Source organism: Eretmochelys imbricata, chromosome 14, assembly GCF_965152235.1.
Source record: "Eretmochelys imbricata isolate rEreImb1 chromosome 14, rEreImb1.hap1, whole genome shotgun sequence".
In the NCBI taxonomy this organism is placed as follows: domain Eukaryota; kingdom Metazoa; phylum Chordata; order Testudines; family Cheloniidae; genus Eretmochelys; species Eretmochelys imbricata.
The window spans coordinates 10,343,346-10,363,887 of NC_135585.1; the positions used below are offsets into that span (position 1 = coordinate 10,343,346).

Below are 20,542 nucleotides of genomic sequence, written 5' to 3' on the forward strand. Positions count from 1 at the left end.
CAGATCCCTTTGCAATTTAGACCTTCCCTTTTGGTGTTTCTCACAGACCGGGTCAACTCCTCCTGTGTCCAATCAGGAGTTGGAGGGATGGAGGGAACCCAGGCCCACCCTCTACACTAGGTTCCAGCCCAGGGCCCTGTGGATAGCAGCTGTCTACAATGTTCCCTATATCAGCTGCGTGACAGCCACAACTCCCTGGGCTACTTCCCCATGGCCTTTCCCCAGCACCTTCTTTATCCTCACTGCAGGATCTTCCTCCTGAAGCCTGTTCATGCTTGAACTCTTCCGTCCTTCCGCAACATGCCTTCTCACTCCATGCTCCTTGCACATCCCCCTACTAACTGATGGGAGATCCTTTTTAAACCAGGTGTCCTGATTAGCCTACCTGCCATAATTGATTCTAGAAAGTTCTTAATTGGCTCCAGGTGTCTTGATTAGCTTGCCTGTCTTAACTGATTCTAGAAGGTTTCCGATTGCTCTAGGGCAGCCCCTGCTCTGGTCACTCAGGGAACAGAAAACTATTCATCCAGTGGCCAGTATATTTGCCTTCTACCAGACTCCTGTACCCCACTGGTCTGGGTCTGTCACAGTGTGTAGACCCAGAGAAGTCAATGAGAGTACAGATTATTCACAGGAATAAAATATGATGGATCAGGAAAACTCCCTAAATTCTTTTTACAATCTTAAACTGTGATTTTTCAAGTAAAGATTTTCAAGGGAAGACTCCTAGTTTAGGGTGTGTCTACACTGCACATTAAGCCCAAGCTCTGACTCAGGTTTGAGCCCAAACCACACACACAAATCAGTCCACACAGAAATCAGTCTGATGGGGTCAGTAAGCAGTCAGGACTCAGGTCCTAGGATCCTGCTTGGGGGATAGGTCAGAGCCAAGTCCCGGTGTGACTCAGGTCAACCCCTGTCATTTTGCAGTGTGGATGCAGCTCAAGCCACGGAGCCGAGTTCGAACGTCTGTGTAGCATATAAAATGCACAGGTATGGGCTTGGGCATACCAAGTCCACAAGCCTGGGTCCCACAGACCCAGGTTTATAATGCAGTGTAGACATACCCCCAACTGACCTCAATGGGCTTTGGATCTTCCCCTTAGTGCTTGTAAAGGGTAACTGATTGAGAGCCTGGGTCAATGAAGGTCTATTTATCTATACAGCGTGTACAATGCAAGCCAATCTGTGCAAGCTTCCCCATTCTGCCACACTGGGGGTCCCAAACTCTGACTCTAAAAGGGTTTCCCCTCTAAGTATGAAATGGCTTTTTAGTCTCCAAGATCCATTCAGTTCCCCCTACTGAGACTTCCAACAAAAGTGCCAAATTGCATCGATTGTGCTGGTAATATCGACACCCGTTTCTCTGGGAGCAGGGCTGAGCCCAGTAAACTCACTTCACATAGGACACCAAGCCAGCCATCAGACGGTAACAAGTTTTGGCCACTTCACTTCTGACCTGGGCTGAACCAGTGACTTAGAGGTAATTAAAGAAAATTATACTAATGCAAAAAATGTTTGAGGTGAACCACAAATTGCCCTGGAGGAAAGGAGGTATGGAATAATTTTTTGGTAAAAAATTGAGCAAGCAATAGCTGCTTTCTCCCTCCTCCACCTCGTCTTGATCTAACCTGACTGCTTGACTTTTTCTTTAAGGCTACAAAATTGACATAAAAGAAAAACATACTTTCCACCAGGCAGAAATCCTAGGAGGTAGTGGGGGACTATTGACAAACAGAAATGTGTAAAATGTTTAACCAAAAAATTAATAAAAAGAAAATAGTAACAGGGGGATCAGGTGGTCTAAACAAATCATCGTCCCCCCAACTCGATGTCAGGCTGGGAAGCTACTTCAAAACCCACCCAGAGAACTTTGTAAGACCTTGTTAAACGCAAATACTGCTACTGAAAAAACAGCTTGTGAAGCTTGTCATGTGGGCCTTGGGATCCACGTTCACGCAGATAGTAGAGCAGCTCAAATTGCTCAGTTAAAGGGCGACTTAGAATCTCTCTCTGTTTCCTACTACAGCTTCAGACTTGAATTTTTCAGGTCTGTTAGCTACATAACTAAACTCAAAAACATAAGCAGCTTCACATTTTTCACCAAAAGAAAATTTATTTGTCTAACATATGTTTTCTTCAAAATTAATAAGATATACGAAACTCAGGGGTATAATTTGAGACTATATTTCATGGTAATTTTTCATTGGTGGTTCATTCAGTGGTTATCTTCTGATATTACACATGCTCTTGTTTATCTTGATGCCTGGGGAATTTCAAGCATTTCTGACAGGAGATTCGTATAAAATAATATTGTGCAATAAAAGGAGATTATATATGCCTGAAATTACATCTATTGTAGGGGGAAAACAACAACAACAACAACAAAAAACTGGCTTAAAAAAAAGAAAAGAAAGAGAAGTAGCATTTTTTCCAGACTGGCAAAATACTTTTCCTCCAGTGCAGTTTTTGAATTTCGCAACAATCTTTACAATTACCTTTGGTTAATGATGTTGAAAAGTGATTTTCATTTAATTAAACTCTGTGAGTGTGTGTGTGCGCGTGTGCACACGTGAGAGAGAGAGAGAGAGAGAGAGAGAGGACACCAATTAAAAGGATTACTTCTTGAAGACAACAGTTCTTGAATGCCCTACTTCCAGGCTCCAATGGGACAACAGTGAGGAATAAGGTCTCGTCTATGCTGGTGTTATGGTTTTGTGGGTTTTTTTGCATCAGTATAGTTATGCTGGTACAAACATGTAGTGCAGGCTGGAGCTGTCAGGAAGTTTTCAATCAAACCTTTTATTTATTGAAATACGCTGATTTGTTGAAGCGGAAACTTTTAAAAGGTCAGGTTCGATGAATTTTTTTACTCCAAGTATTTTTTTGAAAAAAATGTTTTGACATTTTCTAAAAGAAAAAATTCAGTTTTCTGGTTCAAAACATTTTTGTTTCCAAATTTAAGGTAATTAGAGTAAAATTTTTTTTTAAATACCCGAGAAATCAATTGACCTGGAACAAGATTTTTTTTTTTTTTTTAGATTTTTCGTTGGTGAAAATTTTCAAGATTTCGACGTTTTAATCCTGCTTCGGAATGGGAAAATATTTTTATATCTTGAAAATCTTCACGGCATGGGAAAACTGTTTCCCATCCAGTTCCACTGTAGACACACTGCCTCAATGTCAAAATAACTGACCCAATTTCAAGCTGGAGTAAGCCGTGGTGGTGTAATTCACTTTTTAACACCAGCGCAGCACATTTACATGAGGGTGCAAAGAGGTTTATACAGTGTAGGCAAGTCCAAGTGTTTGCAGGTTCAGGTGCAAAGCTTGTCCTCAGGGCATGATTAGTCGATCTGAGATTTTTTCCTGGTGAGTTAATGTAATCCTTAATATCCTTTTGCTGGGGTGGGGTCTTCCTGGAACTGGTATGAATATTTCTCTGTAGCTTGGAGATGGTTATTACAATTATTGTTATTATTATTCTTATTATTGATTTATGTCATGCCTGTCTCAAGCCTCAAAACACTTTACTGAACTACTATATACATAGGAATCATTTCACTTCAGACACTGACATAAGGCAGCCTTCTCTGGAGGGAAACTAAAGGAGCCGTTAGGATTGTGGCAGTAAGATTGAACGGCAGTCCACGGTAGGAAGTAAAGAATATCTCAGATCCTTAAAGAAATGGCTTGGCAGAATGCAGTCACAGAACTGGAAACTAGCTGGGACCCCAACGTTAACACCCATCTACCTTGTGTGCTTCAATTAAGTCTCTTAAAGGAAGTAAATTGTTTTTATGGGTTAAAGAGAATGCAAAATGTTATTGTCCTTTATTATTTAGAAGTTATATAATTACAAGGAAAACCCTGCACAGGATTCAGATAATGTTCTGATACATGTTTCTGAATCACTTTGAACAAATAGGCACATGGGGAAAAAAGTTATTCCACAATGCAGGTTCAAGCCACATATCAAACATGTCAAAAGAGATGCCATGAAAAGGGCCTTGGCAGCTTGTCAAAATGTTAAGTACCTGAAGCAACTTTAATCTTGATACTTATCCAAAATAATCCATAGATCCATTGAAAACATCATTATTAGAGTTTGGTAGTGAGGAGGAGAAAGACTACTATCTCTCCTGATTTCTTCTTTCTTAAAAATAAATAGTAATGTACTATTTATGGCCCCCAATCAGGAAAGCACTTAAGTATGTGCTCAGGTGGTTTGCTGAATTGGGGCTTATACTTTTCGCTAAAAGGTTCTCAATTAATATTATCAAACCATCTTTGTGGGAACAGTAACTCTAACCTTGTTCAAAACATGAGTGCTCTTTTGAAAGGTTAATTTTAACATAAAGAAGTTTGCTCTGCAGTGTAATAAACAATTCCATATATTGTGCTTAATTAATCCCCACAAGTCGCCAACAGGACCCATTAATGCTCTTTCTTTTCATCTAACCTTAAATGTGCAAGTTTCCTGGGATAAAGGGTTTAAAATGAACATGTTGGTAGAATTCATGGCCATTCTGACCAAGCATAGAACAGTCAGCAGTATGGATTATTCAAAGAATGAAGGCACTCGAGTGTGAACTAATCAGATTTAGGAAAGTTATGTCAATTTGGGTAACATTTTTCTTGCCTTCATATCTGCAGAAAAGAGGATAGAGGCTATAAAACAGATTCAAACTAAACAACTGTGTGTGGGGAAAATATCACACAACCTTTGGAAAGTAAATATTTTAAAAAAAGAATCAATTGTATTTGGGAATTTACGTTATTGTGAAGTTATGACTTGTACAAGATTCACTGGTCCCCTGCATGTTGGATATATCTGAGTTTTGTCCTATTAGGTGCTTTTGAAAATTTAACCCAAGTGATTTAGGTATCCAAGTCTCACTTTCAGAAAAGACATAGGCACTTAGGTGCCTAGGAGACTAACTATCGGTGAAAGTCATTTGAAGGCTCCTAAGTTACTTTTGAAAAATGGGGTCTAGTTTCTTAATCACTAAATCGCTTTTGCACAGCTAGTTAGCTGCAATATGGGTGATTTAACTCTCTTCTAAAACCATCAGGTTTGGGGCCACTTTGCGTGTCTGGACACAACATTGACAATGAATTCTGAAGTTGATGTGAGCCACGGTTACTCAGTGTCTTTGAAAACAAGATTACTTATTTTAGGTGTTAAATGTGAATGTAGATACCTAACTTTAAGCACCCAAGTTTGAAAGTTTTGGCCTTCGCCTCTCTCCACTTCATTTTAACCAATTTGCAAACCATTATAAACCTGTCAGAAAGGTGAAGATTGTTGTGTTCAGTGTATGATAAGGACTTGGACAGGAGTTTTGGCAGTGTGGGCTGTGACAAAAGGCTGGATTTTGGAGATGTCGTAAAGGAAGACGCTGCAAGAATTAGACACAGCCTGAATGTGTGGGCCAGGCTTAATTAACTGAGGCTTAATTGTTTACATATAGCTTTTAGATCCTCAGATGAAAGGTCCCATGGAATTGTAGAGTATTACCGCTACTAGGGTGATTAGTATAAGTGTACAGGATTAATCTGGATAGGAACTAGAATGGGCTTCACGTGAAATATTCCAGCAAAGAAAAAATGATGCTTTTCCTTTCTAAAATTCGTCAGGATGAAGCTTAATAGAGTCCATGTAAACACACCAATGGCTTTAAAAATAGATTTGCTTTGCTTACAAAAAGAAGTATTTTAAATACTTAAGCCCCTCTCCGCAGTCTCATGAACTGTATTTAATATTCATTACAACAATGCTGATGAGCTGCATGTGCTTGGAGTGTTTAGCAGGACTGTTCAGAGAAAGGTATTTTCTCTGTTCATTCCACTTTAAAGACTGTAACTGGTGCCACCCCTAATGTGATACTCTTCCAGGAATTATGTGGCGGCACTGGAACAGCTAATTAGCTGGGCTGTGTGAAACCACAGCCAGCAGCTTCAGCTTCCAGAGGCATTCCTTTAAGGGATGGCAGTGTGGCTTTGGCATGGGCAAGGACACACAGGGTTGTTAAGAAGCCCACAGGCTAGCTGATGTTTTTAAGCTGGCTCATCCCATGTTCTAACCACAATGAGTCAAGCTAACTTCAAGGCACCATGGATAATGGTTTGGGTGAACTGTCTTTTTGTCTTACCGTCTCATTAGGGAATCCCATCCAAAACATTCTCATGTATACACAAATAACCAATGAAATATTTCTATCCAAATGAGACTTTCAGAACAAAATATTTTCTGCAAGTAAATAGCTCATGATTGAGCCCTAACGTTTCTGCGCACTCTTAAGAAAGGTAAATGAAATATGTTCAAATCCAGTACCTTTATATTTGGTCACTACAGCCGAGTTGACGCTAAGAGGTTCTTGGAAGGTGACAGTGAGTGATGTGCTGCTTGTTACCATGAAACAGACATTGGTTGGCGCCTCAGGGGCTCCTGGGAGAGAAGAAAAAACATCAGGTCCATAGCACAACAAATCCTATTCAAACAACGTTTGTGTGTCTTCAAAGAACCAACTGAAAACCACCCGGCAATTGTGAGCTTTGGTTCGTAAGTGTTTGTGTTCCTTGCCTTTTGAACATTTTAATTAGTGCCTCAACTAACAATATCCTGCAGACACCATTTGTTTCTATCATGGTTTTCAGCTCCTTTGGGTTAAAAATATCTTCCTGTACATATGTAACCCAATAGAACAGAATAATGTTAATTATGTCAATGAAAAGCCCCTATAAATCTTTTGGGGTGGGTGGGAGGAAAGAAAAGGGACAAAAAGTACCATAAAGAGCTAATTAAATCATCAAGATTTCACTAACAGATTCAAATGTATCACATGACAGAAAAACATTTTTACATTATTCTGGTTTAGAAATGACCAAGATTGTAACAGCTACTTTGTATATGTTTCACTATGGTCATTCTAACGTGTCGTGGCATGAAGTCTCTTTTGAGCATATAGATCAGTTCGAAGAATAATTCAGTCCAGAAATCAAATTAATTACCTATTGTTTGTAGGAAAAACTGGCAATCCCTTTGAACATGTAAACGATTCTGAAGTCATGTTGGATGTGGATGAAGATGATATAGTTATCTAACTTTTTTACATCTAATTTAGGATAAGGGCATTAAGCAAACTCTTGTCATGTAACATAACACATGCTGGCTGATGGGCCAGATCCTCAGCTGGTTACTGGTATATACCAGTGTAGCACCACTGAATTAAATGAAGATACACTGGCTGAAATCACTTACGGATGTGGCCGAATATGTTTACAATTTTGTCATTGCAAGTAATGAACATTACATGTGTAGTATTCCCCATATCCTAATTCAGAGAACACCATAAATACATTAGAGGAGTATTCTCGGTGTGCAATACCCTTTAGATAAAGTTAATTATTTGCAAACAGATTTTTTGAAAGGTGGTTCTAAAGATGTTAATGGTGACAATGATTGTTTGTCACTAAATCTATTACAGCCAAAAGATCTAAATTTTATACAAACAGAAGTTTCAATCTCTAGTCTACTCCTCTCCAAGTGCCACAGTATGCCTTTCTGCACAGAACCACATTTAGAGTGGCTTAAAAAGATCCAAATTTTTGAAATTGGCTCATTTTCTTTGTCGAAGTATTGCATTTAGATGCCAACAAATAGGATTAACTTCTCACAATTTTCTGTGTGAAAACTTCATTCTAGTGTTTCACCACCAACAGAATTGTTTAATTGTTTTCTCAAATTATGATAAAAAGGTTGAATTTCCCCCGCATTTTTCCTCAGATGTCCCTATTTTGCAACTATCTTTAATCACATTAAATGAAACCTGAAAGGAAAATGTAAAAGCAAGGAGATAGGGGAAAGGGAAAAGGAGTGTGGCTTAATGGTGCAAGAATTAGACATTGTACCAGGAGCTTTAGGGTCTGAATATCCGAACAGTTCTGAGCACACAACTCCCATTCTGTAGAAGCTGCACACATGCAATTGTCAGGATAATTGGGCCTCTCAAATTCTAGCACCAACTCCCTTTCCACTTTTGGGCAGGTCACTTACTTTCTGTGCCCAGTTTCCCCACCTATAACCTTCAGCTGCTTCCAGGGGCATCATGAGGACTGATTAGAGCATTTTTGTAGAGAAAGAATTGCTCTACAAGTGCAAAGTATTCTTATTTAAAGCATATTCCTTTTAGGTGTATAACCACCTTGGTTCTACTTACTGGCATGCTCATAGCCTGCTTTCATGCGCTTGTATAGCCTGTATCTCCACTCCCACGCTTTTAGTTGTTTCTCTTTGTCTGTGTTGTCCATACTAAGACCTTCACTCATCACTTGTGCAGACAGCTCACTTACTCGCTGCTGGGCTTCCTGGACCAAGGTGCTCAGATGCATTGACCTGCTTTCCATATTAACAACTGCCAAGAAAAGGGGAATGCAAGTGACTGCTTGATGGCATGATAAAGTTCTGTCCTCACTTACACTAGCACAACCCATTTAAAGCCAAATCCTCTCCATCCTTCGAGTAGCCCTACTGAAGTGAAATGATGCACATCTGGTGTAAACTGGCATTGCTCCATGAAAGTCAATGAATCTATGTCAATTTATACCAGCTGAGGATCTGTCCTGTTTAAATGAGACTAACCACATGAGTAAGGTGAGGAAGTTGAAGTTCAAGTATTTATCATATGTTTGAAAGTGTCTTAAGCAAACCAAAATTACCCTACCTCCTTTTCTTTCACGTTGACAGATTATTACAAAAGATTAACAGCCAAAATTAAAGCTTTTCAGTTTTCACCCAGTTTTCAGTTTTACTTGGTCATAAAAACCCATACGCTTCTAATGAACAAAAAGCTGTGGTCAACGATGGACAAAACATAAAATTCACAAACATCTACAGGTCAAAAGAAACAGCTGTTGGAAGCCCAGGAAGGATGGCTTTGTGGTTAAGGTGCTGAAGTAGAACTCAGGAGATCGGTATTCACTTCTGTGCTCTACTACAGACTTCCAGAACGACCTTTGGCAATTCACTTAGTCTCCCTGTGCCTGAACTCCCCATTTGTAAAAGAAGGGTAATAATAATTCATTTGCCTGCCTTGTCTTGTAAGCAGGGACTGTCTGAACGTGTCTGTGTGTGTGTATTATTATTATTTAACATTTATATAGCAGTAGTGCTGACAGCCCAGCCAGGTCTGGGCCGCATTGCATTAAGTGCTGTATAAACATACGGAAAATGACAGCTACAGAGGTTAAATCTAAAATGGGGCCCAACCTCAGTCAAGGTCTGGGAGCACTACTGTAATGCAAACTACCGCCACGACTGCCTAGTGAAGTTACGTGGAGCAAACTGGTTTAGAATTGCTCTTGTTCTGAAATATTTAGGGGAGTTTGATCAAATTATTCACAATTTAGAAAATATTATTTGCAAAGCTGTTTAATTTAACATGGGAGGAAAAGTGGCAAATCCAGGTGGTGGTCAAAATTCAGGACATAGTGTAAAGGAGGAGGACTCCTGAAATCACCAGAAATAATCTTGCTGTGGAGTGCAGTAACTTTCCACAAGAGCTGTCTGATTTTAACATCAGAGTCGTAATTGCCTTGGACCAAAAAAAAGGGCCCTATTCATCAGAAATAATTTACCACGACAAGCCACAGCTCTTAGCAATGCTGGGGAAGATGGGGCTTAGGGACACAGCCAGGCTACTGGCTCCTTTATGTCTTTTATGGGATCTGAACCAACCTTGCCAAAGAGCAAGTTGCAATGACCATTTAAAAAGGGACCAAGGCATCTCTGAGAATGCAAACATATATGATATGGGGACAGGACTCTGACCTGCTGTGAGATAAAAAACACCCCACATAAGAGCAAAAGTAACCAGATCTGGGTGTTAAGTGATGCCTTCTATAGCTACTCCACTATATCAAAAAATCAGTCCAACAGCTCGGATAAAGCAGAAGTTTTGCACCAGGAAAAAAGCCGAGCGATACTCTGATGTGTATACATATATGTGTACATGTTTTCATTTCAAACCCCAGTATCATGACTGGAGCTTAGCCAGGAGTCCAAGGATAATCCCACTTACTAATGTGAAAAGTGTCATCGGGCATTTAACAACCACAAGGGGAAGAGTAAAGAATTACTCCACACCTCTGACATCCTAAAGGTTTTTGAAGAATGGTCGTCTCTAGAGCTCTGCTTTCAGAAGCTGGCTTGCAGCCTCTCGCCGCCAAGTACGATCATTCTTCATGTGGACATCTTGTGGACACATAGCCATGCTTACCGCACTCGGCTGACATCTTCAGAATTCGCTACCTTCTGTGAGACCAGCAAAGGGTGACAGACCTTCCTGGGTCCATGCAAATGGTAAGTGTGGAGCATATCTGATAGCATATCAGGACTGAGAGGGAAGGTTCTATGGGTCAGGTTCTCAGCTGGTGTAAACTGGCATTGTTCCAAGTTCCAGAGGATGATCTAACCTTATCTCCCTCATCAAGATTCAACTCAACAGTTGTCAGGCCTTGGCAAGGTGTAGAATGTTTACAGGCAACAACCACTGGACATGTTAATTTTATTTGTACTTAGTTTTGCACAAATAAGCCAAGATGAGAACAAATGATGAATAAAATCAGTGGAGGAGAGAGAGATGGTTACACAGCACAAAGTGGACTCTGAGAGCAGGGAGAGTAAAGCAACCTGCTTTACATTTTTAATGTAAATATTCTAGGGACTGCACTATATCCTTCTGCCTATTTGGTAATTAAGGGAAGAATGAGCTTGTGCTGGGGCTCGCACAGACTGGGCTCCACGTGGATCTGGAAGTGGGAGTTGTTGCTCTCTGATTTGCTTTTGGATTTCCACACAGAAATCCAAGTAACGCAGCTGGGAGGTATGTCACCTGTGTCCTCTCTAAAGTGATGGCACTGTAGCTACAAGGGGACCCAGCTAATGGTGTGTGATTCCTGCTGGACCCCTGCTGCTAATGGGCAGGGGAAAGGGGAGAGGAAAAGCAAGAGCTATTCTTGTAGCAGGGCTGCTGTTTTCCCTTGGAATTGGGGGTCGGGGCTCCTTTCGCTCTGAATCACCAAGGTCTGTGAGGGTTGGTAGGTGGCATGCCCTCCACAATCCATAGCTCCCGAGTTCCTTCCACTTGTGGGGGTGGTGCAAGGAAAGCTCTTCAAGAGTGACCTCGGGGAGATTTCCGCACCGTGGCCCACTCCTGTGTGTTTTGCTGGAAACTAAGGGAGGGTTTCAGGGTGTGGCCCACTGTGAAGGCCAGTGGAAGGCCACATTGCCCTGGAGAGGAAACAAAGAATTCTGAGCCTCACGTGTAACAGTCACATGACAGAAAAGAGTGATGGCATGACTGCCAGGGGCTGTGCTGGGCGGAGATAGCGGGCAGAGTTGCCAGGCACAGGTACCTTGAACCACAGAAAGGGTCTCAAATGAGGCAGCCAGCGAGAGGCCAAGTTTATACGTGTCTAGCTGCCCAACAGCCTTTGCAACTGAGTTGCATGCTACAGGGAAGGGACAGGTGGGAGTTCTACCTCCAGATCCCTCTGCCCATTGAAGTCAATGGGGGTCTTTCCATTGGATGTTGGGTCAGGCCTCCAGAGCCCAAATGCCATGCGGGTGAAGGGGATTTCACTCTAACAGGGAAGGAGGGTCTGTGAAGTGTGGCAAGGGGGCAGAATAGGGTAAAACAACGATTACTGCCAGCTTCGAACAATGGAGACAAATACAGAGAGGCTGAAAGCCATTCCATGGAGCCTTGAATGAGACACTTTCCAGCAGCGACTTTAGATCCTCAAGGACAAAAACCCAGTGATTTGGTTTTTATTGAGAAAGCCTTAACCATTATTTCAATCAGAAAAACTGAAAATCATGATAAGTGAAGTGGAAATTTGGTGGGCATATTTTGAAATGGAAATGAAGTGGTTATATATTCATATTCTCCGTGTTCATAGGCATGTTTGCATTAATTACAGGAAATGAATACTAATTTATGATTGCCCCTGCTTGCCATCAGACTGCATTTATTTACAGATGAGGTCAATGAAAAATTAGTTTAGTCTTTTTTTTTCTTTTTTTTTTTACTGCTGTTTAGAACACTCAAGACTGTGTTTTCCTCTAGATTTGTCATGGTTAATGAATGTTGCTTCAGCAGTCAATCATGCACTCTAAATGCTGTCACACTTTTTTTTAAAGCCTCAGTCATGAACCATGACAGAAAAATAAACAAATAAATATAAAGCAAAAAAAAAACACAACTCTTTTCACTGAGCAGCTACACTATGCAAAAATCTCTTGGGAAGGTTAAAGGAGGCCAGAATAAATGATAATATAAGTGCTGTGGACATAGAAAAGCAATAAAGGTGTACCAACACTGAGGGTCTGGCAAAAAATCCCAACACACACACCCATACACACGCACACACATACACTCTCTAGTGAAAAAAATTGGCAATGTGAGTAGCCTCAAGGTGCAATTTCCTGGAGCACTGAGATTGACATGCCAGTCCTAAATGTTGTTAATTTAACTAACTTCAAATTAATGACACAGTCTGCAGTGGCTGAACCCTTCAAACACAGTCTCATTATAGCCTTGCTGGGAATGTCCTAAATATAGGCATTGACAGTTTAAAACAAATTCGTATATATTTGTGTATTTTTAGCCAAAAGTAAGGCGTCAGAGTTTGTGTCATGGTTTAAGGTTGATTAATTGACTTGGTAAATTCTCCCCCCACCACACTCCCCAAATTATGCAGGAAAAGTCCCATGACAGAAGACAAAGGATAGTTTTATAACCACAATAAGTGCTATTAGTGTTCCCATGCAGTGAGGAGGTATAATCTGAGCTGAGTTTTCATTGGTGCAGTTACCACATATTTACTGATGCCATCCTGCCAGTTCATTGCTACTGTCATTCTCTCATTGATCCAAAGCCCAACAAAGTGAATGGAAAGACTCCCATTGACTCCACTGCGCTTTGGATCAGGCCCTAAAATTGTGGTAATCTGATTTTAATGGGACTGTTAGCTCAACAGTGATATACCTCCACATTCCTTGCTACCTCGTTGGGACACCATGGCGTGGACCAGAATAATCGTCCCATTACTCCATAGACATAAGAGTCTATTAGCCTGTTTCATATACTCAGTGCCATTAGGGACCTATGAGCTCTGTATTACTGACTCAGGCCCTGTCTACCTATTTTCTAAAGATTTCCCACTATTGCTAACATCAGTTCAGCTCCACTGGTGTTAATAATGTTAAACAGCCCTAGCTTGGATGGGGTGCTGGCTGAGGCAATCATTTTTAACACGGTTATTTAGCTCTGGTAACCCTGCCAGCAGCTGGTAGCCCATCTTACATATTCCTAAGGCTGGGTACACTGAGGTCCTTTTATACTGGCTGAATGGCATAAATAGGCCATGCTCTAAATAGGAACTAGGAACCAGATTTTTAAAGGTATTTACTTTCCTAAAATGCAGCTAGGTGCCCAGTGGAAGCACTAAACACTTTTGAAAATCCCCCACTGGCAACTATCTACATCAATAGGTTTCTAAATAATGATAAAAATGTGGGCCTAAATCTATAGATTTTAAGGCCAGACCCACTGATCTAGTCTGACCTCCTGCATAACCCAGACCAGATACCTGAACATGATTGAGTCCAGTAATTTATAGTGACGGCTTCTGTTTTTCAGGGTGGTATTAAGTTCATTTTTTAGCAATTTGTGTTCTGTGATGATATGCAAACATCAGGGTTTTTCACTTTTTATATACTGAAATGAGAAGATTTTTGGGGGGTACATCCTAAAATTCTTGTTTAAATAGGATCAACTTTAATTTTTATTATATGTATAAAAATGACTTACATGTTAGTTTAAGCTTTGTAAATTTGTTATGGATCCCTGGTTTAGCATTTAGTGCATTTCATATACCTCTCCCTGGCACTAGGCTGACATTTTTTATAACGCATCTTTACCACAGATAGAAGCTGATATTTAATAAAAAATAAAATAATACAAATACGCTCACCATCATATAGAGAGATTGTGTCCTTTCCCATCATATTAATATCCCAATGTAGTCAAAAAGTACAATGTTTATGATGTCAAGAATAGTCATTTCCATCTTCAAGCAAAATGGATTTTAAAATTTTTATTAATTTTTTTAATTGCATCCACAATTCATAATGCAGAAGTGTTGTAAATTCTGTTTGCATGTACAGTCCTCCCTATCTATGGAGTGTCCACTGGAAAGTAGGCATTGGCTGCACTCAGTAGCAGAAGCAGATTTAAAGTACCTAGCATGAATTAATGTTAGATAAAAGCCAGGGACACTGCCTATAGGGAAAGCAGGGAAGTCAACCTGAATTGAGTAACCATTTCCAATATCTTTTTGGCTGTTCATTGGATAAACACTAATTTTTTTTTGTATTTGGGGTGTTTTATAGGTGTTTTTTACTTAAAACCTAAAATCAGAAGCCCTACCTATAGCTGAAGTACAGCATATACTTTAGAAAGACATCTTGTCTCTACTGAAAGACAGTAAGTGATTAATTTGCCACTTGTCTTGGTACATCTATGCTAGGGCTCGCAATGTTGCTAACACTAGTGGACATGAACCAGTTTTAGCAGCAATGGGGCATTTGTAGACAATGTACCTACGGCAGACGGGTCCATAGAGCCGTGTGACCCAGAGAGAGAGGATGCAGTCAAGTAATAGATTTTGCTTTCTGCTTTGTGCCTTTCATCCCAAAGAGCTTTAAAATGAAGATTAAACAAGCCTCAAAACATAAACCTAATACTTAAAATGGAGATTACTGCACATACCATGGTAACTTGAGCAGCTATAATTGGTAATTGTCAAGTATTTAATGAGCCCTAACCCTATAGCATCATATAAACTACCATTGTCTATACTATCTGCACTTGAGGGGTGTAAATTCTAGTGTGCACTAGGGTGTCTCACACTAACTACTATCATAACAATAACTCTGATAAATATGGATCCTGTGCCTACGTGGAATACGTATGTCTTCATGTTCCTACACGGCTATACCTATGGAGACTCATGGGTGACACACTGAACCAGCGAAAGTGAACAGCTATGTCTGGACATTATTGAGGCCATTCCCACGTGACTTTGGTGTGTTCCCTCTTTACGGCACACGGCAAGCAGCTAACTTTATCCCCAGAGCCACTTAAAGCTAGTCTCGAGGTTGGGATTTGCTGGGTTGGTAGGTTGCACCCCGGTTGCTCACACATGAGACAGGAAAGACCTGCTGAGCTTGTGCTCAGGAAGCAAATACCCCTGCAACTGTCTCCAGTTGTCGTGGTGTCATTGCTGCCTGTATTCATCTTACAAACAAAAGCAGATGGGCTTTTCTCTTTTATGTAATTTAATTAAGCCTCCCAGAGCACGAGGAAGCCCTTAGTATGGATTATTTGGAGCAACACAATTTGTGTTCTGCTATACTTACAGTGCGGGCTTTCCTTTGCGCCAATCCTCAGAAGAATCCTAGCGATAGGCACGTTGTTTGTCAGGATGGCAATATCCAAGGGAGTTAATCCCTCACTATTCGGTGTGTTCAGATCCAGCTCCTCTGGTGTATATTGATAGAGGAGAATCTGAACAGTGTCCAAATCCTGCTGTTCCACCGCCTCAAACATAGCTTCGTTGCACTGGAAATTCTGTACATCAGCAACAGCAGAAATTAGTTACAATTCTTCCTATGGCAGCCACAAGTTTTATTTTGTATCCTGTTCAAGGGACCACTGGCCCAATCCTATAGTCCAAGCGTAAAAACTACAGGAAGGGCCCTACCAGTAGGTTCGTCTCCCCCTGGAGATGTGCAAATTGTTTTCAACAAAGCCCATCTCCCCTTGCTTCAGGTTTCATTATACCCTTGAACTCAGTTCAGGTTCGTTGGAAGGTTCAATGAGGTTCACAATCCTTCCAAAGCAAATCTGAGCTGATTTACAGGTTTGTCCTGAAACCAAGCCACAGAAGTGATCTTTTAAGATTTAGATGTGAAACGGGGTGAAAGTTTGTGGTTTTGGCAGAGGGTTTGACTCTGAGGTTGTTCAAACTCCAAAACTCAAAGCAAAACACTGGGGAATGTAACCCAAGGTAATCAACATCCAGCTAAAACAAAGCAAAACTCAAAAAGTGTTTTGCAGCTTTATCATGAGCTGGTACCAGGCACTGGTTCTGAAATTGCTCATAAATTCTGAACTCTTCAGGGCTTATTATTATTATTTGTTTTTCCATAGCACCAAGAAGCCCTAGTCATGAAGCAGGACATCTCTGTGCTAGGCTCTGTATAAAAACAGAACAAAAAGATGGTCCCTGCCCCAAGGAGCTTCCAATCTAATTATAAGACAAGACACAACTGACGGGGAGTACCAGTAAGAAAAAAAAAGAGAGATAATATTTGTCAGCATAATAGGCAGCAGTCTCTGCATGCTAGCAGTGTATCTGGCTTCTCTTCACTGCTATAAGAGCTTGGAGTTATCACTTGAGTTTTGCTCGTAATCTGACTCCCATCCACCCAAAAAAACCTCTAGCTCAAGTTAAATGGTATGTCTACACTGTAATACTAGCGCATGCATGCATTGTTGCCCACATCCCTCTACCATCCACACACAACCCACCCCCCCCCCCAAGCATGTGCTTATTTGTGCTTTGAACCTGTGCTTGCTTCAACAGCTTGGGGTATGGGTGAAAGCTCAGGCTGGAATCCACCCACTTTGCAGTGAAGACTCAAGCAAGATCACATAAGTTCTGATGATCCTCCAACACCCTTCCCACAATTTCCCCAAAGGACAGACAAGTTCTCCCACAACTGACAGAACTGACTATGAAAGAATCCTAGCCTTTCTCAGCTCAAAGAACCCTGGGATACACCTCCAGAGACACAAAAGTGACAGCCGAAACAGGGAGGATACAGTAACCTAGGTAAGGCTTTGCGGAGGAAACTTTGCAGTATAGACATACCCACAACTACCCAGCAGCTGCGAATGTAATCACTCCGTGCAACTTGACTATTGCTGTGCCGTGTAGACAGTCTCACTTGAGCTAGGGTAGGTTAGCTCGACGGCAATAACTTGAGTGTACCAATTCAAGCTAACTGTTGCAGTGAAGACAAGCCCTAGGCCATTTTTAAATACCCTAATAATTTCACCTGCTTCCAGAGGAAACCTGTGACTAGGAGAAGGATTGAAACTCAGTGGAGCTTGTCATCATTAAGTAAGAAGAGGGGATGGGACTGAAGTAGATTAGCTGTCTGGGTACCTCCAAAATATCGGCAGGCAACCAAATACGTGTATCTGTGTGGTACTCAGAAAAATGCAGGATTGAGTGGGTGAGCACCTGAAAAATAGAACCCAAGGATATACCATGTATTAGCATCTTCTCCGCTATTCTAGGCTAGAAAAGGACAGTGAGGCCCTCTTTCCCCTCAACAATAGATAAAAGAACTAAGAGAAGTGATAAAGGAAGAGAGATAGGATGTAAAGAAACATACCACTCCTTAATTGAGCTGGGGAGAAGCAGGTGCCGGAAGCTAGCACGGTCTGCAGGGTTTTTGTTTATGAAAACATCCTTCTAGGGCTTACAGTGGTGACGTGTTATTTGCCAAGTTACTTTAAACTCCCTTTCAATGTCCCTTTGTGATAATTACCCAACAGCTTTCTTCTTTTAAAAGTGAATTATTAGAAGCAACTGGCCCAGCTGTGCAAAGAGAGCTCAGCATGTTGCCGTGCAAGGGAGCTACAGTTTGGGTGGATGTACTGTGCTGAAGGGCGCATTAAAGAAATACTTGGATATGAGAGAGAGAAAGAGATTCAGGACTGAAGCTTGGCTCTCCCTCGCTGCTGGAAGCGGAAATGTTACAGAGGCAGCTCAGCGCACTCACTAGCTCTCCCGTTTGGCCTATTGAAGGCGAAGCATTGCTGAACTCTGCGTTCAGGCCCTCATTGCTGCAAGAAGAGGCCTGGCGGAGCGTTGGAAAGTAAAAAGGGGATAAATGAAGGGATTATGGAGACTCCAAGGAGGCATCTGTGGACCTCTAGAGGAAAATAATTATTACCTGTGAAAGGGAAGCTCTGATAATATTGAACTCAGCTGGAGCTGCAGGTGATTGGCACCTCTGAAAATCAGGCCCAAGATGTCTCGAGTTGGGCACCCAAAAATTAATGGATGCTTTGGTGGATATAGGACTATACTAGCTTTTCAAGACAGTTCTGCTAGTATATCTTTAATACCTGTCAATGGCATTGTTGAATTGATACTCTGCTAGTTGTTCCACATTATGTGGTGGGCTCTGTGATGTACGCTCTATACTAGGATGAGATCCCCAACTCCAGTGCAATAGATCTGAGCTCTGAAGCAGATCAAAGACCAAAAACCCCCAAACCAAAAAGTAAAAAAAACCCACCCCAACAAAATTTCTCATAGAATAAAATTTTCAAAATCTGTGTATTTTGGGTCAATTGAAATGTTTCATTCCCATTTCAACTTTTTTAAAAAAATTATAACGTACATTTTGAAATGAAAAATCAAAATGTTCCTAATGTTTTGACCTTATCGAAACACTTTGTTTCAAAGTTTTGTCTTTTTTAAAAACAAACCTTTGCTGAAACCATACTTGTTCCAGCACAAAGTTTAATTTTCAACAAAATGGCATTTTCTGATGGAAGAACTTAGTTAGAAATTTTTTGACCAGCTCTAACTATAATGTTCTAAACAAGCAAACAACTACCTTAAACGTATACAATAACTTTATGAGAAAGAATGTAACAGTGCAGCACACCTTCTGCTTAGAGGAAACATGGACATTGCTCAACATGGGAAATACAAGAAATATTGCAACTACTGAGATGACGTTATCTAAACGTTTAAACGGGCAGCCACTCTAAGTGGTACTACTGTGATAAAGTAGATACGGTGGCCCACCCAGAACAGAGATTAGCAGTATTTAAAATTGTCTGCACTCAAAATTTTCACCTGTTTCATTTCACCTCAGCTACCATAAATAACACACATTTGCTTTAAGCTTTTCAATCCTTTCTAAGAAGGTTGTATAATAGATCACACCTGTTGCGTTCAAAATAGGTCTTTCTGTACATTTTATTTTGAGAGCCCAAGATAAAAAACTGAGAAGTAAACGTTTTTCTCTGACAATTTCCAAGCAACTCCATTTCATAAACACTACTCAGGAAAGACACTCAAGATAACTAATTAATTCTCCTTGTATTTAATATAAGGAATTCTAATAGCCAGATTTCATATACCCACCCAGTGCTTTGATGCTAGTGGGAGGGGTGCAAGAGAAAAATCTTAAAATGATAGATGAATGAATGGCAGATGGATAGAGATCATCATCCAGTTATCTAAATCATAATTTGAACAGTTTTAAAGGCAAACTGTCATTGGTGAGGGCACGTCTCAATGTAAGAAAAGATCCTGTCACATATTTCTCAATTGTAAGGCAAAACCTAAAAGGAGAGAAATTTTTACTGCAATGCAGCAGTTGCCTTGCACTACACAGCAGCTCCACACATCTGTTCCCCTCCTTTTCTAATGCTTGATTTGGATCACTCTGAAATTAGAACTCAGCACTTTCTTCATGTGTTTGTGGGGTTCCCCTCCCATCTGAGATGATAAAACACTTTGCTTTTCATTAGTGGCATGGATCCTGAAACATATCGAGTGTCTTCAACTCCAACTGGAGTCAATGGGAATTAGATATTATTACATGTATTTAATAGTTGCCCATTATTATGCTGTCTAGGCACATTTAACATGTTTTAAATTGGGTCATTAACATTCCAGATAAGAAGAGCAAAAGGTTACACTCCTTTTCTCCCTGCAGCTTTAAGGCTAAGGATGGAGAACTATGAACTATATCCTACCAAAACCACCTTTATATTAAAAATTAGAGTTGGCAAATAATGCCACTTTTTGTTTCTCCAGGCATATTTGTTTGGACTTCAAAATAAATTCATTTCAGTCAAGTTGGTACCCTTTCGAGTTCATTTCCTGTGAATATTTGAGCTCTCTATTTTACTGCCACATACATTAACAGAAAGCAAAATTCAAAATTAATTTCAGAATATATGTCAGAAGCACCTGCATGTTCATCCAATTTGAAAACAGAAACTATACCAGTGCAATGAAGATTATCTGACTAGTGTTTATGGAGCGCTATTTAAAGACCAAATATAATCATCCACTTACTTTGTCTTCATATTAATGCAAAGCTCAAAATCAGTCTTACAGACATTACATCATATAGGGGCAATCCTTGCATTAGGAAAAAGCAGAAAAAATAATAGGCTTTATAATTTGGGGCCAAATTGTGCAGTGTGCATTGTGTAGCTGAACTGAATTCAGGGGCATGACTCTGGATTTCTAGCCTATAACTGGGAGCAGAATTTGGCCCTTTCTTTTTCAAACATATACTGTTTTTATATGTATGGTACTAGACAGCAGGCTGGGTGCTATACAGCTGCTGTACCTAAAACAAGTTCTG

General features: G+C 40.5%; 1 protein-coding gene across 1 annotated transcript in view; it reads right to left on the bottom strand.

Annotated features, from left to right (window-relative positions):
* The window catches only part of ANKFN1 (ankyrin repeat and fibronectin type III domain containing 1), a 99,259-nt gene that overhangs the window by 66,588 nt on the left and 12,129 nt on the right, over window positions 1-20,542 (bottom strand). Inside the window, exons 3-5 of the mRNA XM_077834091.1 lie at window positions 15,488-15,698; window positions 8,223-8,417; window positions 6,338-6,451 (exon numbers count right to left, since the gene is read on the bottom strand). Of these exons, the coding sequence (XP_077690217.1) occupies window positions 6,338-6,451; window positions 8,223-8,417; window positions 15,488-15,698 (520 nt within the window). The remainder of the gene's footprint in view (window positions 1-6,337; window positions 6,452-8,222; window positions 8,418-15,487; window positions 15,699-20,542) is intronic.